General features: G+C 62.2%; 2 protein-coding genes across 2 annotated transcripts in view; one reads left to right on the top strand and one right to left on the bottom strand.

The window, feature by feature from the left end:
- Window positions 1-8,594, bottom strand: part of ADAM9 (ADAM metallopeptidase domain 9) — a 31,182-nt gene extending 22,588 nt beyond the window's left edge. The window contains exons 1-3 of the mRNA XM_068156762.1: window positions 8,447-8,594; window positions 1,948-2,045; window positions 182-246 (exon numbers count right to left, since the gene is read on the bottom strand). Of these exons, the coding sequence (XP_068012863.1) occupies window positions 182-246; window positions 1,948-2,045; window positions 8,447-8,549 (266 nt within the window). The 5' untranslated portion in view covers window positions 8,550-8,594. The remainder of the gene's footprint in view (window positions 1-181; window positions 247-1,947; window positions 2,046-8,446) is intronic.
- A 4,197-nt stretch (window positions 8,595-12,791) lies between these two features.
- Window positions 12,792-14,304, top strand: TM2D2 (TM2 domain containing 2). The gene is made up of 4 exons (XM_068156189.1): window positions 12,792-13,019; window positions 13,098-13,185; window positions 13,300-13,415; window positions 13,568-14,304. Exons 1-4 carry the CDS (start codon window positions 12,814-12,816, stop codon window positions 13,779-13,781), a joined length of 624 nt encoding a protein of 207 aa, XP_068012290.1. The 5' UTR covers window positions 12,792-12,813; the 3' UTR covers window positions 13,782-14,304.
- The last annotated feature ends 481 nt before the right edge of the window (window positions 14,305-14,785 follow it).

Raw genomic sequence — 14,785 nt, 5'->3', positions numbered from 1 at the left:
TCAGCTTCCTGGCTGCTGGCCAGGCCCCAGGGACTCAGGCCCCAGGGACTCAATCCCCTTCTGCAGAGCCAGCAGGGAGCCACACTCCTCCCAAAGCCTCGAGAGCCTCAGCTCTCCCTGCCAGCTCCTGATTTGGCCAGGAGGAGCAGGATTTGATTACAGAAGGCAGTTCAGCACTCACTTGTTCTTCTGCAGGTGGATGGTGTACTCCTTCCCCTCTACCTTGATGGCATAGGACACCTGGTCCTGCAGACAAAAAATGATTGCATTTGACTCCTCTTAATGGAAAAAACCTCCTCTGGAATCACAGAATGGCCTAGGCTGGGAGGGATCCCAGAGATCAGCTACAGCGACCTCCCAGGGACACCTCCCAGCTACCCTTGGTTGCTCAAGGCTTCATCCAACCTGGCCTTGAACACCCCCAGGGAGAAGCCATCCACAGCCTCCCTGGGCAGCCTACTCCAGAGCCTCAGCACCCTCCTGCTGAAGAACTTCTTCCTCAGCTCCACTCTAACCCTGCTCTGCCTCAGCTTCCAACCATTCCCCCTTGGCCTGGCTCAGACACCCTCAGGAAAAGTCCCTCTGCAGCCTTCCTGCAGGATCCCTTCAGCTATTGCAAGGCAGTTCTGAGGTCCCCCTGGAGCCTTCTCTTCCCCAGGCTGAACACCCCCAGCTCCCTCAGCCTGCTCCCAGGGCAGAGCTGCTCCAGCCCTGCCACACAAGAACACATCCCCAGGAGTTCAGCCCTGTGTGACCTCAGCACTGGGAGCACTGCTGTCACCTCCTGCAACTGGGGACCAGTTGTGCTCTGAGCCTTTCCAGATACAGCTCCAGCTGCTGGAGATGCAGCTGACAGCCACAGCACCTCCAAGAGGGATGCAGAATGCTCTCAGCCTGAGCTGCCTCTCCCAGCTGTTTCTCGCTGGTGGCTCAGTGCTGGCCCCAGCAGCAGCGGCTCCCAGGACACTGAGCCCAGGAGGCCTCACAGGGAGACACTGGCCACAGCCATCAGGATTTGCTCTGGTTCCTGCCACAGCAGAGCCAGGGACTGCCATGTCCACACACTGAGCTGATAACCTTTCCTTTCCCTGGCTTGCTGCTTGCAGCAGAGCAGCAACAGCCACACGTGGCTGAGCCTGAAGCCTATTTTAGAACTGCCCCTACCTCTGGAGCCTGGCATCTGCTCCTGAGGGACTGGGGAGAGGCACATGAAGGAAGCTGCTTCAAAACAGCTCTGTGGTTTTCCTACTCCTTGTGGCTGAGCCTTCCAGAGAATAAAAACCTCTCTCAGTTACTGGAAGAGAGCAATGCAGTTTCACTGCTGAACACTCTCAGTGAGCCACCACCTCCAAGGGCTACACTCTGCAATGAGAGTCCTCAGGTCCTGTGGGGAGGAGCTGAATGGCCTAAGCTCTATGCTCAGTGCTCCAGCAGGAGCTGGGAGAGTGCCAGGCATTCCTGTTACTCTTAAATCCTGCCAGTGCTGGGAAGATTTGTGACTAAAGCCAGCAGGTCTGACCCAAGTCCTTTGAAAGGTGCAGTCTTTAGTTAGGAGGCTGCAGCAGAGAAGCTGGGAAGTGCTGCTGGAGGTTGTGTCATCTGCCCCCCTGCTCAAAGCAGGACCAGCTGCAGAGCTGGCTCAGGCTGCTCAGGGCCTCCTCCAGCCAGACTTTGAGCATGTTCCAGGCTGATGATTCCACCACCTCTCCATCTCTCACTCCAGTGCTCAACAACCCTCAGCATGCAACTTTCACACCTGGGTCACAAATGCACTCTGGCAGCTTGAGCCTCTGGAGCAGGGAGGGCTTTACCATCCCTCAGCTCAAGGTGGATGGACAGGTTCTCGTTTGTTCCTAGAGGAGAGAGACCTGTGTTTTGTGAGGGTCAGGTCAGGTCTGGGTGGCCCTCAGCAGGAAGCAGCTCCTAAACTGAAGGCATTGTAAGCACCTGTGCTGAGGAGACGTTGGAGGCCTCTCGCCGCTCCCTCCCCAGCCTCTGAGGGACGACAACTTCATAGGAAGACAACTCAGAAACCTCCTGGAAACCTGGGGAGCAGAACAGAAACAGTGGGGAAGGAGCAAAGCAATCCGAAGGGTAAGGCTCAGGGAGGAAAGGGCTGTCTCAAGACAAGCCCCCTCAGCAGGAAGGAGGCAGCCCAGGACTCCAGCTCAGGTCTCCAGTTCATCCCTGGGCTGCTTGCTGCAGGTCTGCAGCACAGCACAGGGCAGGGTCCTCACCACACACTCACAGGAGACAACACAGCACCAAGGAACCAGAGGCATTTACAGACCTGGAACCCAAAGAGAACAAGCCAGGGGTCCTGAGCACACAGGAGGGGCACAGAGCAGGTCTCAGAGCCAAGCACACTTGGATTGCTTTTGCAAAGGGCCAAACATCACACACACAGCACAGGGGGGCAGGGGGTGGAAGGGACCTCTGGAGATGGTGGAGTCCAAACCCCTGCCACAGCAGGGTCATCCAGGACAGGTCACACAGGCTCTCAGCCAGACCTCCAGGTGGTTACAACTGACAGCTTCAAGCTCCAAGTGCTGTCTTCCAAGCACCTCTCTGCTACACCACCACCAGCCTTCAGCAGCAGGAATGGGAGCACTTCCCAAAGCAGGTCAGCACAGAGCTTGCTCAAGGACACAGAGGCAGTGCCAGGAGCAGGTGTCCTGCACAGCAAAGCTGCAGAACCATAGCAGCTCCTGTCCCACCTCTGTGGCTGAGCCTCCAGGGGCTCCAGCAGTCCTGTGCTTCCCAGCAGCAGAGCAGAGCTCAGGCCCTCGCCCTGCTCCCCGCAGCCAAACCTCTGACACAAGGCTGCTGCTGCTCAGGAAGGTTCTTAGAGAGCTCTTAAGGACCTCAGAAAAGCAAGGGGGGTGAAACAAAACTCCTGCCACAAAGCAGCCTCTCTGCAGATCACTTCCTAAATGCTTTGCATGAGCAACATCAGAGAGAGCCTCTGCAGCAGAGAGAAACCTGCAGGCCAAGCTTCCCTCCCAGGGCATCAGACTAGTGCCAGCCACAGCTCCCCAACAACACCACACTGCACATGGACCTGCCCTGCCCCTGCCCCAGCCACTGCCTGCCTCTGCTGCCTCAGGAGCTGCTCCCCTGGCAAGCAGGAGGTTGCTCACCCAGGACTGCAGGATTAAGAGCAACGGTTTGGCTAGCTCATGGCAATGGAATTGGTGAGCTCATCAGAGGAGCCTCAGCTTCCTGACTGCAAGGCAGGGGGAAGAGAGCAGCCAGCCTCCTGGCACTGGGAGCCTCCAGCCAGCCTCCTGGCACTGGGAGCCTCCAGAGAGCAGCCAGCCTCCTGGCACTGGGAGCCTCCAGAGAGCAGCCAGCCTCCTGGCACTGGGAGCCTCCAGCCAGCCTCCTGGCACTGGGAGCCTCCAGAGAGCAGCCAGCCTCCTGGCACTGGGAGCCTCCTGCCAGCCTCCTGGCACTGGAAGCCTCCTGCCAGCCTCCTGGCACTGGGAATCTCCAGAGAGCAGCCAGCCTCCTGGCACTGGGAGCCTCCAGCCAGCCTCCTGGCACTGGGAGCCTCCAGCCAGCCGGGACACTGTGACACTGTGACACCGGGACAGGCCTCCAGCGGCTGCCTGAGGACACGCTCCAGCAGCAGAGGGCAGGGGTAAGCTCGGCAGTGCTTGGAACGCAGAGGGCCCCCCGGCAGCCGCCTGCAGGCTGAGCAGAGGGCAGTGAATCATCAGCAACGCCGGGAGGGACTTCTGGGAAGAGCTGGGACTCTGAGAGGCTTCCTCAGAGCAACGGCACCAGAGGACAAGAACTTTCAGCAGGTGCCCTCCAGCAGTTCTCCCTCTGCTTTCTGCTCTCCTTCCCTCCCTTCACCACCCCCCAGCCCAGGAAGTGATTTCAGGTACGAGCCTTTGTTCTTCCCTTCCTCGTGGCACCCCCTGGCTCCTGCTCAGGTGGCTCTCAACCAGCACCCCTGGGTCCTTTTCCACATCCCACCAGCAGCCCCACCAGGACAGCAGCTTCTGTCCAGCAGGAGCATCCATGGCAGCAACCCTCCCTCTGCAGCCAGCCTGTTCCCAGCCTGCCTGCCAGCACAGGGCAGCCACCGCTGGCCACCCTCAGGGCGCACCAGCCCAGCCCAGGGGGAGCCAATGAAAGGCACAAGGCAAGCAGAAACCCTGCCCCTCATCATCCTCCCACCTTCCAACAAGGGGACAGCCTCTGCCCTGCCAAGGAACACAAATCCTGAGAGATGCTCAGAGGGCTGAAGAACCTCCCCTGTGGGGACAGGCTGGGAGAGCTGGGGCTGTTCAGCCTGGGAGACCTCGGAGCAGCCTTCCAGCACCTCAAGGGGCTCCAGGAGAGCTGGGCAGGGACTCTGGACAAAAGCTGGGAGTGGCAGGGTGAGGGACAATGGCTTTGAGCTGGGAGAGGGCAGATTGAGACTGGAGATGAGGAAGAAATTCTTGCCAGTGAGGCTGGGGAGACTCTGGCACAGGCTGCCCAGGGAGGCTGTGGCTGCCTCCTGCCTGGGGGTGTTCAAGGCCAGGCTGGATGAGGCTGGTGGGAGGTGTCTTTAAGGTCCCTTCCAACCCAGACCAGCTCTCCTGGAGCCCCTCCAGGTGATGGAAGGCTGCTATGAGGTCTCCCTGGAGCCTTCACTTCCCCATGCTGAGCATGCTGCCTGTGGTCCATCCCTGGGCTGACCCCAGCTGAAGCATCTCCAAAGAGAGGGAAAAAACAACCACCAAGCCAACCCAAGTGCATCTGCTAGGTTTATCTTGTCTCATTACAGCCTGCCATTAATTGCCAGGCACATAGGAAGGTGGCACATAGGAAGAGGTGAGTCACCTTCCCCTCCCCACCCCAGGTCCACAGGAGGAATTTCATGGCATGTGGGAGCCTGAAAGCCATCAGGAGGCTGCAGCTCTCCAGACACTGAGGTAAGCTCTCAGCCTGCTTGCTGCTGGCAGGTGAGGTCTGTGCTCAGCAGAAGCCAAGCTGCAGCTCCTGTTTCCCCAGAGCCTGACAGGCCTGCAGGTTTGTTTAACACTCAAGCAGGGTGAAAGACACCTCTCTGAGCGGCTTCCTGGGGTGCTGGGCACCACTGAGGGTGCTGAGCTGCTCTCCAGAGACCTTGCCCAGCAAAGCCTTACCTCCCTCCTGCTGAAATCCTGACCTATGCTGTAAGTGTTTCCTGTCTAGACTCTCACTACTGCTCCTGCCCATTCTAAAGCCACAAGAGAGCAGCTGCTCTGGTCCCCCCAGAAGGAATCCCTCTCCCCTGGCACTCTCTAAGCAGCCAGAACCTCAGAACCTTCTTACAAGGAGAGACAGAGCCAAGCCACACTGTGCTCTGCTGCAGGGCACCTAACCTGCCCAGCACACCCTTCCTCCTGGCTCAGTGGCCCTGGAGCCACAGAATCACAGAGTTGTTTGGGTTGGAAAAGGCCTCCAAGACCACCCAGTCCAACCAACAGCCCAACCCCACCAGGGCCATGAAACCATAGCCACAGGGGCCATGGCCACACATTTCTTGACCACCTCCAGGCATGGGGACTCCACCACCCCCCTGGGCAGCCTGTGCCAATCCCTGGCAGCAAAGACATCTTTCCTCATCTCCAACCTAAGCCTCCCCTGGCACAATCTGAGGCCATTTCCTCTCCTATCACCTGACACTAGGGAGAAGAGACCAACCCCCTGCACCCCTGGCAGCCCTGCCCATGGGAAGCAGCTCTTCACACACAGCCCACTCCTTCCTCCCCTCACAGCTGTGGGGATGTCAGCTTGCCTCACCCAGGGGAGGTTCATGGGAAAGCTTCTCCTTGGAGATGTCTCTGCCTCTGCACTGCCCACCAAAGGAGGCCAGGCAAGAGAAGCTCCATCACAGACCTCTCAATGGAGCTGAGCAAATAAACTTCCCATTTTAATCTGAGCTTGAGAAATGAGACTGCCCCAGACCTGCACAGCCACAGAAGTCAACTTTCCAACTTCCTTTCTGGGGAAACAAAGCTCTCCAAGAGGCAGCGTCGGGGCCCCTGAAATTCCTTTCCTCTTCTCACTCTTCACATGGAGGAAATAACCACAAAAGCCTCTTTGCTGCATGATTGTCCCAGATCTGGGGAAACAGGGCTGATGCTAGTGCTGGGCTTTTCAGGAGCTCACCAAACACAGCATCTCCCCAGGAACTCAAACCCGAGCGGTTGGTGGAGTCCCCATCCCCGGAGGTGGTCAAGCAAGGTGTGGCCATGGCACCTGGGGCCATGGCTTGGTGGCCATGGTGGGGTTGGGCTGCTGGTTGGACTGGATGAGTTCTTTTCCAACCCAAAGAACTCTGTGATGCTGCAAAACTGAGAGTGGTGACTTGCTTCTCCCTTCTCCTTCACACCCACAGCCAAGACGCAGGAGGCTCATGGCAGATGCGGCATCGCTAGCTGGGACAAAGGCTTCAGGAGGCAGGGAGCAAGAGCAGCTGGAGTCACTCAGGAACCTGCATGTCCTCCTGCCCATGGGTAGCAACTAAAACATCCCTCCTCAAAACACCACCCACTGCCCTGCAAGCACAAACAGCCACAGTGCTGGAGAGGCACCACCGAAGGCTTCGCTCCTGGACACGCTGGCACCACAGCCTCCAGCACCAGGATGCCTCCAGCACCAGGAGCCAAAGCCACCTTCCACAGCTGGGCTCCTGTCCAGCACGCAGCTCACACCCACCAGGAGCAGCACAGCAAGTGAGAGGCAGGAGACTGGCAGCACAGCATCCCTCAGGGAGAGATCCTCACCCAAGAGCACTGCTGCCCAGCAGGAAGCATCCACAGTGGTTTGAGGAAAGGCTCCTCCAGGAGGCAGCCCTGGCTGTGCGTTAAGGACAAGCACAGGAGCGTCACAGGGCACCTGGCCCGTGGGCAGGAGGTAAACAACAGCAGAGAGGACATTTCTGCCCCTCAGGCACACAGCACACCAGTCAGCAGCATGCAGCCCATTAGCAGAAGGGTTCCAGCTCCTGCACAGCTTGCTAAGAGCCCACAGAGAGCACGGTGCCCGCTGGCTGCCCTGTGCAAGGGCACTGTGCTGTGCCCCAGCCTCATCCTCCTGAGGGTGAGCTCTGCCAGTGCCCTGGCACCGCGGTGGCTGAGGCCACCCAAACCGTGCCCTGCGTGCATCCCTGGAGGTGCAGAGGGCACGATGTGGGTGTCCTGCCACCTCAGCACAGCAACACAGCATCCCCTGGGCACTCCAGTGCCAGGGCTGTGCCCAGGACCTGCTCACACCCACAGTTTTGGGAGAAGCTGCCCACTCCAGCACAGGCTTCAGAGGCTCTCCTGTTCCTGGACTGTCAGCTGATAAGATCTGGGCAGCAGAGTGCCCGGCCTGGCACAGGAGGGCTGGGGCAAGCCACAGGGTTCCCAGGCACCCACAGACTCCAGCAGGTGTGCGGGGACACCCCCAGCCCCGCGGCTGCTCCAGTTCCAGGGTTCAGACTGCGGTCCTGCTGTCCTCTCGACCCCTCTGACGAGCAGCAGAGCCGGTCCCGCCCCGGGCCCAGGCTGTGTCACCGCCCGCAGCACCCTGCCCCACACCCCCGCGGCACCGGGGGGATCCCCCTGCCCGCACGGCCCCGCACCAGGGAGGGAGGGGGGAGAATCCCCCTGCCCGCACAGCCCCGCACCGGGGGGGATCCCCCTGTCCGCACAGCCCCGCACCAGGGAGGGAGAGGGGAGAATCCCCCTGCCCGCACGGCCCCGCACCGGGGGGGATCCCCCTGCCCGCACGGCCCCGCACCGGGGGGGATCCCCCTGCCCGCACAGTCCCGCACCGGGGGGGGAGAGGGGAGAATCCCCCTGCCCGCACAGTCCCGCACCGGGGGGGGAGAGGGGAGAATCCCCCTGCCCGCACGGCCCCGCACCGGGGAGAATCCCCCTGCCCGCACAGCCCCGCACCGGGGGGGGAGAGGGGAGAATCCCCCTGCCCGCACAGCCCCGCACCGGGGAGAATCCCCCTGCCCGCACAGCCCCGCACCGGGGGGGGGATCCCCCTGCCCGCACGGCCCCGCACCGGGGGGGGGATCCCCCTGCCCGCACGGCCCCGCACCGGGGGGGGAGAGGGGAGAATCCCCCTGCCCGCACGGTCCCGCACCGGAGCCGGCCGGGGGCAGCCGGGCAGGGCCCCAAGCGCTCAGCAAAGGGAACCGGGGCCGGGGGGAAGCTTCCACTCCACCTGCAGCCCTGGGGGCCAGGCCGGGCCCTGACAGCGCCGAGCCCAGCGAATGGGCTGCGAAACCTCCTCGGGCGACAAGGAGAGGCCGGGGCCGGGGGGGGCAGGGGCGGCGGGGCCGGGGGGCAGGGGCGGCGGGGCCGGGGGGCAGGGGCGGCGGGGCCGGGGGGCAGGGGCGGCGGGGCCGGGGCCGTGCTCGGGGGGGCAGGGGCGGCGGGGCCGGGGCCGGGGCCGTGGCACTCACCCGCGCGGAGCGGCTGCCCGGGCACGGCCAGCAGCAGGCAGAGGCAGAAGCAGCTGCGGGCAGCCCGGGCCCAGGCCCAGTCCATGGCGGTCGCCGTCCGCATCGCCCCTCCCGGCTGGGGCGCTGGGTCCGGCCGGCGGCCCGCGGCCTTATGGGGCCGGCCGGGGCCTGCGCTGCGCCGCCCCGGGGCGGGGCTGTGCCGCTCCGCCCGCAGCACCGCGGGGCCGACACCGGCCCCGGCCCCGGCACGGCCGCCCCGCAGCGCACCCGGGCAGGGCAGCGCGGAGCGGCCCCGGGGCACCGAGCCGAGCCGGCTGCGGTACCAGGCTCAGCCGCGGCGTCGGGGAGAGCCCTGGCGCCACCCTCTCCGTGCCAGGGGCTGCGAGGAACCGAGGGGCAGGGGCTCGGAGCTAAACGGTCTTTCGAGCTACCTTCCACCCCGAGCCATTCGGTGATGCTGTGGCTCCCAGAGCTTTCCGAGGGGAAAATGAACAACCAAAGACATCCCGAGAGCGACGCCCGCAGAACACAGCAGGGGCTGAAAGCAGCTGGCGTCAGCACAGCCCTCAGACCACCCCTCTGACCCCCCGAAGGGAGGCCGCAGCCTGGAGGGGGTTGGTCTCTTCTCCCAGGCACCCAGCACCAGAACAAGAGGACACAGTCTCAGGCTGTGCCAGGGGGAATTTTAGGCCTGACCTTTATGGGAAGTTCTTCCCATAAAGAGAGATTGGCATTGGAATGGGCTGCCCAGGGAGGTGGTGGGGTCACTGTTCCTGGAGGTGCTTAAGGAAAGCCTGGATGAGGCACTCGGTGCCATGGTCTGGTTGATTAGACAGGGCTGGCTGGTCGGTTGGACTTGATGGTCTTGGAGGTCTCTTCCAACCTGGCTGATTCTGTGATTCTCTGTGGACCTTTCCCTCCCAAACCAGTCCTGACCAACCAGAAGCACAGCTGCAGCTCGGCACTCCGCCTCGCCACCCCAGCAGCACACCGGTGAGTAAGAGGAAATCCCTCCAGAGTGACCCACTGCCACGGGCTGAACCCTCCGTGGGTTCCTCTGCCCTGACTCTGGCCGTTCAGCACCCACTAAACAGCCTCCCTGGGACTTCCAGAGCACCTTCCTCTGGGAGAGGCACAAACAGGCTGTGACACATCGGCCGCATTCCGGAGCGGGCGGTGAGACAGCCTCACGCTGCTGCTGCTGAGCAGCAGCCTACAAGAGCCCAGACAAATCACCTCCCAAGCTCACAACAGCCCTGGAGACTGCTTGCTGTTAAAGTGAGGATGTCTGAATTCTTTTGAAGGCTTAAAGCAGCAGCAGTGATGCTCTCTGAGACAGAGCAGGCAGAAACAGGAAACGGCTCCAAGAAGTTAGCTTACCAAGGGGGAAAAAAACAGTACACAAATGGAAAGCAAATCTGTGTGCTGGCCACCTCCTCCCCACGGGGCACTGGGAGCCAGGCCAGGCAGCACAGCAGCCCTGCAAGCCTTGCTGCTGAGCCAGAGAGATGCAAAGGCAAGGCAGCATCCGGCAGGGTAACAGAGCTTACGAGATAGGTGCTGCAGAGGAGCTCACTGGCAGCCTGGGGAGGGGAAGGCAATTTGGTGTTCTTCAAGCAAAAGCCTTCCCACAGCCTTTGACAGAGAAGGGGCCTGGTGGTCTCTTGCTGGTGGCTGAAGGTGGCCTTCTTTCCTCAGCAGCAGAGTGAGAGGACAGTGCAAGACACAACCAAGTAAGTGGAACCTTTGCATCTGCCCTGCAGTGCTAAGAACAGCCCAGGCCAAGGGGGTTTGGTCACTGCCAGTCCCCTCTGGAGGCTTTACCAGGTTTTTAGACTGGGATTTAGTCTGGTTTCCAAAGGGAGCAAGGCTGATGCACCAGACAAGCAGCAGCACTGTATCAGGGGGTAAGTCTTGTACATGGGCTACCTGTGGAGGCTTGGTGAGCTGGAGGACAGTGGTTTAGTAACCCACTGGAGCTGACAGTGAGGGCAAAGGGAGAGGAGGCAGAGTGAATCCCCTAACAACATCTCCTCTCTCAATATCTTCACAGCTCTTTATAGCAAAGCTGCAGAATCAGCAAGAAAAGAAGTTGCTCAGCACCCCTCGTGCTGGGGCTGGCTGCTGCTCTCCCTTTCCCTGTGAGTGCAGGAGAGGTCTCTGCCAGACTGAGCCATGCAAGGGCTCCAACGAGCAGCAGCAGTTTGAAAGAGCAGAGTCAGACGTGTCACGTTCTGCCTGCTGGCTCCACATCCTCTCCACGCACCACGTGTGGTGTTTGCCTGTAAATAGGGCAGGCAAGGGATCCGGGATGCAGTCAGGACTTCACTGACATCACCAGCAGCAGTCCAGCTGGCTCAGGACGGCAGCTCGTTAAGGCTGCAGCAGTTAATGCTGGCCGCTGGGCACCCGGGGACACTAATGGCCCTTTCCCAAACACATTCTCAGGCAATTACAGGTTTTGCCCAGCTCGCAGCTGCAGCCAGGGAATGCCACAGACCTGCCTCACACCGTGCCTGGCATCTCCAATCTAGCGGCCTCAGGACACCGCAGGGGGGAATAGCAGAGGTAGGAGAAAATGAGACAGAAGAACACTGATGGAAACAGGCAGCAGCATGCCCAGATGTAGAGGGCTGATAGCAGGATTCCAGCCTCCAGCCCTCTACCCTCATTCAACTGAGTGCTCAGTCACTCAGTCAGTCACTGAGTCCTGCCCACCGAGGGAGCAGGGGCAGCTCTGTACAGCTCCCCGAGGGCAATAGGGAAGAGCCAAGGCTAGGCAACGGGGGTCCCTGCTGCCACTCAGTACCAGGGGCAGGGCAGTTACAGTAAAAACATTCTCTTGCTTGACTCCCCAGGCAGGATAAGTTTCTCCTCTAGGCAGAGACTTGGTCTAGGCACCTCCTGAACTCCCTTCCCTTTTAATAGGAAGTTTGCTCAAGGGGTCAAGTCCTATTTATTTCAAAACACTTCCTGAGTGACATTTCGGAGACCTCAAGGGAACAGAGATGGTTTCACCCTCTCCTGGCACTCAGCCTCCCTCCAGCCTGTGACCTGCTGCTGCCCTGGCTGGTATTTCCTTGCTGCTGCCTCTCACATCCAACAGCATTCCCAGCCCCTCTGGGCACGATCTTGACCGCAGCAATAAACGTGACACAGCCTGGAATACCAGTCCCCAAAGCACAACTCATTTACACCCGTTCCAAAGGTGTTTTACACTGCCAGAATGGAGTAAAAGAGACACTCGATGTGATCTTTGCCTTCCTTAGTGCCCCAGACGAAATCCCATCACCCAGCCCACACACTGTGTAAGCTTTAAGCTATTTCTGAAGCTGCTTGGAGGCCTCTTAATCATTACTAAAGGGTTTAATGAGGCAGCTGGTCACACATCCACCAAACCGATTCCTGCTGAGGGCAGAGGAAATCCAACCACGACACAGCTCTCCAGGCTGACCACCAGCGACCAGGCTGAAGTCCCAGCTCGCTCGGGACGGCGGTGTCCCTCCACCAGGCACAGAGGGACTTCCAGCCCAGCCCCAGGGGCGCTGCTGGCCCTAACCCTCGCTCCAACGGGGAGGAGCAGCTCCCTGTGCCTGCCGGAGGCTGCTGGGCTGCTGCCTCGGTGCACAGCCGACGCTCGGAGAGCTGGAGGAGAATAGAGCTGGAGTCTGTGGCGCCCCGGCCAGCCGGGAAGCCTCTCCCTGCCGCTGCCGCTGCCTCAGCCGAGCTCTCCGCTCGTTACCATGCACCGCTCCAACGCACGGGAGCGCAGCCCGCTGCTAACGAGACCACGCGCCTGGGGAACGCGGAGTGCTTCCACCTGCACGGAGCGGCCCCCGAGCACCGAGGCGGTCACCACCAGACACCCAGAGGCAGCCAGAGAGAGGTGCCGCGGCCGCCCTCCACCGGCAGCCGGCGCGGCCCGACCGGGCAGCGGACCGCGCCCCACCATACGGCGGGAAGCCGCACGGCTCCCACCAGACCCTAGCAACTCACGCCGAGCGAGGCGGCGCGTCCCAAGCCCCACCGGCACCGGAGACGAGCGCGGGAGCGCAGCTGCCGCTCACAGCCTGGCAAGGACTGAGCAGGGGCAGCAGCCACCCTCCGCGGAAACGCGCCCAGCGCTCCTGGCCCGCCCCTAGTCCTCGCCCATTGGCTGGCAGGCATCCCACACAGCCAATCATTTCCTTGCCTGATGTACACTTCCGCCTCACTCTTGGCACCACAACCCCGCAGCGTCTTCCGCCTTCGCTGATTGGTTGAGGCGGCCGTTCCCCGCCCCCCGCAGGGAAAGGGTGGGCGCCCATTGGTTGACGGCGGCGCAGCGGCCGGGGCGGGCGCGGCGTCTCCTAGCAGCGGCCGCCGCCATGGCGCCGCGGCGCGGCGGGCCGGTGGGGTACGCGCTGCTGTGCGGTCAGGCCGTGCTGCTGCTGGGCAACTTGCTGCTGCTGCATGGCGCTTCCCGAGGCCTCCCCAACAACGGCAGCGAGCCCGAAGGACCCGCGCCGGGCTCGCCCGCCGCCGCCTGGGCCTACACCGACCCGCAGGCGCCTCTCGTCCTCTGCACCTACCTGTGAGCACCGGGCCCAGGGAGCAGGGAGGCGGAGCGGCCGCCTCGCCCTTCCCTCACCGCTCCCCTCCTTCCCCGCAGCCCCGATGAGTTCGTGGAGTGCGAGGAGCCGGTGGACCACGGCGGGAACGCCACGGCGCAGCAGGAGCTGGGCCACGGCTGCGTGAAGGTGAGGGAGGGGCGGGCGGGAAGGAGCGGCTCGGCCGGGCCGGGCCGGGCCGGGCTGGCTCGCCGGGGGCCTCCGTGCCCAGCCTGCGGCTGAGCGCGGCCGCGCTGCCCGCAGTTCGGCGGCCAGGCCTACGGCGAGGTGGATCACACGCGGGTGCAGTGCCGGGCGCTGGACGGCATCGAGTGCGCCGAGCCGCGGAGCTTCCTGCGGGGCAGCCGGCCCTGCGTCAAGTAGGATGCGTTCTCCCCTCCTCACCCGGCCCCTGCAGCGCTCCCGGCCCCCGCCGGAGGGCGCCCCGCTGCAAGGAACGGGCCGGGGCCGGCGGGGCTGGCGGGGGCGGCCCCCTGCCCGCAGCCCCTCCTGAGCGGCGCTCCCCTTGCAGGTACACCGGACACTACTTCATAACCACTCTGCTCTACTCGTTTTTCCTGGGGTGCTTTGGAGTGGATCGGTTCTGCCTGGGCCACACCGGGACGGCCGTGGGGAAGTTGCTGACGCTGGGGGGCCTGGGCATCTGGTGGTTCGTGGACCTGATTCTTCTCATCACCGGGGGGCTGATGCCCAGCGACGGCAGCAACTGGTGCACCGTGTACTGACCCGGGGGGGCCCTGCAGAAGGCCTCCAGCACGGACAGGCTCTGCCCAGCAGGGCCTGGGACTCCCACAGCTGAAGGTGCAGAACCCTCATCCCTCTCAATTCAGCTGTACCAACACCAGACTCTAAACTGTTCCTTATCCCTTTGGCTTATTTAAAGCAATCTGGATTCGTGCCACCCCCACCCCCCCAGGAGGTGGCAGTTGAAGAAGTCAGACCTTGCAAACAAGGTGGTCAAATAAAGCCTGAGGCAGCTGACTCCACAGCCCTTTGGAGTTAGCAGAGCAGAGGCAGGCACCCCGGGGTGCAGCCCCTGCTGTGGGGGGTTGTGCTGAGAGGCTTTGCAAAGCTTTAAGGTCAGGGAACCCACCACAGCCTTGGAGGGCCTCTGGCAGAGGGCTGGGCTCCAACTCTGCATTGGCTGCGGGGGTAGAGCTGGGAGGGATCCTGTGGAGCCCCTGGCTGCCTCCTCTGGCAGGGGGGAAGCCACAGTGCAGCAAATAAAGTTACTCTTCAGGTGTCTGAGAGCAGCACTGGGGTCTGTTGGTGTCACTCTTGTGCCCTGCTCATGTTGCACAGACAAGTGCAGGGCACTCAAGCTCTCCCCAGCACACAGGTCAAAGGGACTCATGTCTCCTGCCCCCTGCCCTGCATCACACCTCAGGCTGTTTTCCAGACACCTCCACCATGCAGTCCTGGCAGCAGCTGCCACTGGCCAGCAGGACAAAGGAGGTGATGCTCCCTCTCTACTCAGCTCTGGGGAGACCCCACTTGGAGTGTTGCATCCAGCTCTGGGGCCCTCCCCAGCTCTCCTGGAGCCCCCTTCAGGTACTGGAGGGCTGCTCTAAGGTGTCCCCAGAGCCTTCTCCAGGCTGAACAGCCCTGACTCTCTCAGCTTGTCACCCCAGGAGAGGTTCTCCAGCCCCCTGATTATCTTTGTGGCCTCCTCTGGACCCTCCCCAACAGTTCCAGGTCCTTTTTCTGTTGGGGGCTCCAGAGCTGGACA

This window comes from Melanerpes formicivorus, unplaced genomic scaffold (assembly GCF_026170545.1).
Source record: "Melanerpes formicivorus ecotype bairdi unplaced genomic scaffold, bMelFor1.0.p_v2 SCAF_34, whole genome shotgun sequence".
NCBI classification, from domain to species: Eukaryota; Metazoa; Chordata; class Aves; order Piciformes; family Picidae; genus Melanerpes; species Melanerpes formicivorus.
The sequence above is the reverse complement of the archived record's forward strand: the minus strand, read 5'-3'. Positions and strand labels throughout refer to the sequence as shown.

Coding starts and splice junctions, on each gene's coding strand:
- TM2D2 (XM_068156189.1), top strand. CDS start 12,814: ATGGCGCCGCGGCGCGGCGGGCCGGTGGGGTACGCGCTGCTGTGCGGT. Junction 13,020..13,097: donor CTCGTCCTCTGCACCTACCT/GTGAGCACCGGG, acceptor CCTTCCCCGCAG/CCCCGATGAGTTCGTGGAGT. Junction 13,416..13,567: donor GGCAGCCGGCCCTGCGTCAA/GTAGGATGCGTT, acceptor CTCCCCTTGCAG/GTACACCGGACACTACTTCA.